Source organism: Euprymna scolopes, chromosome 4 (assembly GCF_053919585.1).
Source record: "Euprymna scolopes isolate OS-2025 chromosome 4, ASM5391958v1, whole genome shotgun sequence".
In the NCBI taxonomy this organism is placed as follows: Eukaryota; Metazoa; Mollusca; class Cephalopoda; order Sepiida; family Sepiolidae; genus Euprymna; species Euprymna scolopes.
The window spans coordinates 172946961-172949330 of NC_136485.1; the positions used below are offsets into that span (position 1 = coordinate 172946961).

Sequence of the window (2370 nt, forward strand, 5' to 3'; positions counted from 1 at the left end):
TATATAAACAATAACACCTTGTACACCACAACAACAACACACACTGGACTCAATTGTTGTTGAATACATTTCTTTTTAAATACTGTGCTGATATTACTGAAAAAAACCAACACTTTTTTTGGTAATATAATATAAACATTATTGTTCTCTGTTAATTTTATTTAATTTGTTAATGGACTATATTTGTTAGTATTTAGTATCTGGAATTACTAATACTACAAAAAAAAAACGAACTGCTGCTTTTATATTTTACACATCTTTTTAATTATATATATTAAAAAAAACGTTAGTAGTCGCGATCACTGCTAAACTACACCAACTGCTGTTATTCTGATATTTGAAATCACTTGAAGCAAAAACATGTTCCCCAACGCTACACGTGGCTATATGCCGTTTGTCTCAAACCAGAACAAGGGGCGCGCTAACGGGAAATCCAACGGAGTCCGACTAAACGATAGTCTCAAACTCCAGCCAGGGAAAGCTTACCAAGTTACGTTAAAGGATCGCCACGGTTTCACGTACACATACATCGTCAAGGCGGACGGTTCGAAATCGCTGCCTGTACTCTGCGATTCGAAAGTATACGGCCGACGTTTCGGTCCGGTGTCCAATTCGATGCCCAACATGGAGGCGAACACGAAGGGTGTCAATGTGGGATCGAATCATCGCAAAGACAAGCAGGGTTCTGGAAGCGACCGCACCGATAGCGCGGCGACCACCAACGGCGCCAAGCGATACGGGATACTTACGTCGATAATTCGTTTCTTGAGCTCGAAGACGAAGACGAAGGCGAAGTCCAAGAGGAAGCCGAAGCCGATCCAACAGCGTAACAAGCGACAGAGGACTATCTCGGCCATGTCCAACCTCGATCCTATTCAAGAGAGCCCCGATGAGAACGAGGAACGTCACCTTGACGAAGAGGAAGAAGAGGATAATGAATCGTATACACACGACTCCTGCTCCTCGACATCTGAAAGCGACAGTATAGGCAGCGGTGACCCCTAGATCCGTACTAGTATACATACATACACCTACATACATTCGGCACGAATAGTACAAATTAATAGGCAGTGGATGATAATATATATATATATATATACACACATCTATATATATATATACATGTATTTAAGTTGTATAGTATCATATATATATTATGTATATATGGTTATATGTATATATATATGTGTGTGCGTGTGTGTATGCGTATATATATGTGAGTGTACGAAGCTGAGCCGGTGCTAGTAACGGAGTTGGGGTCTCAGAAAAAAAATGGTGACGTCTACAAATAATCGCATGATGCCTGTTTACAGAGAGACAGAAAAGCTTTACTTTTAGCTTCATCTCTGTTAATTATATCACCTAACCATCCATCGGTGATAGGAGACAATAATAACTGTCGTACAGAAAAATACCAACACCAACAATAACATGCCGTGCCGTATGTGGACGCGCCGCTCCGGGTTCGAGGAATCGTGGGAGAAGGTTCAAATTGATAACATTCAAATTTCACAATCTACAACAACCAAAAACAACAACAAACAACAACAACAACCAAAAACAACAACAACCAAAACCAACAGGGAAAAGAAGAAAAACAACAACAATAACAATAACAACAAATGAATTGGCGACAAAAATAATAAAAGACAATTTATATTTGCATTCATCACCACTGCTCAGAAAGGGCGAAAAAAAAAACAAATCAAACGGAAGAAAGATGTTGGAAGAAAAAAAAAAAAAAAAAAAAACACAGGACTCTGCAAAAAAATTTTTAAGGTAAAGCTAATTAACTTTGAATTTGTTTTTATGAAAACAATATTTCATATTGAACAATTACAATTCACAAAAAAAAGCGCATTTTTATGTGTTTTGTTTTATTGTTACATTATCCTCTTTTTATTTTATTATTTTATGTTGTTTTATTTTTGCCCGTTTTCATTTTTCAAAATATCAGTCGAGAGTCAAAGTGTTATGACAAAAAATCCCGCTTCCCAATCCACCGTTTCTTAATCGATAATCTCGAAATGTTGCATTTGCTTGAATACTATCCAAAAAATGTTTTGTTTCTTTTTTTAATTCTACGTCAATATGACCCTTTATAATTGACCCCACTTTTGATACTACTGTAAGAAAAGAAATCTATTTTCCCGCTCTTTTCGGCTAGGATGAAAGTATTGTATCTGTTTTCTCCTCAGTCTAGTGACTGACTCAGACAATGACAATTTAAAAACAAAATTGTTTCTTGTCTAATTTCGCTTTCTTAGGAAGAGAGCAAGATTTTCATATTAAAAACTAACATTGTTGTCCTTTAGTTTTCCCGTTGGTAAACAAGAGGTTTCTGTGTTACCTGCTTGGGAAACTGAAATA

At 36.7% G+C, this 2370-nt stretch overlaps 1 protein-coding gene across 1 annotated transcript in view; it reads left to right on the forward strand.

The window, feature by feature from the left end:
* Positions 1–1705, forward strand: part of LOC145270300 (uncharacterized) — a 2034-nt gene extending 329 nt beyond the window's left edge. The window contains exon 1 of the mRNA XM_080125947.1: positions 1–1705. This exon is cut by the window's left edge and continues 329 nt beyond it. Coding sequence (XP_079982073.1) covers positions 361–1005 — 645 coding nt within the window. The 5' untranslated portion in view covers positions 1–360 and the 3' untranslated portion in view covers positions 1006–1705.
* Positions 1706–2370: the final 665 nt, after the last annotated feature.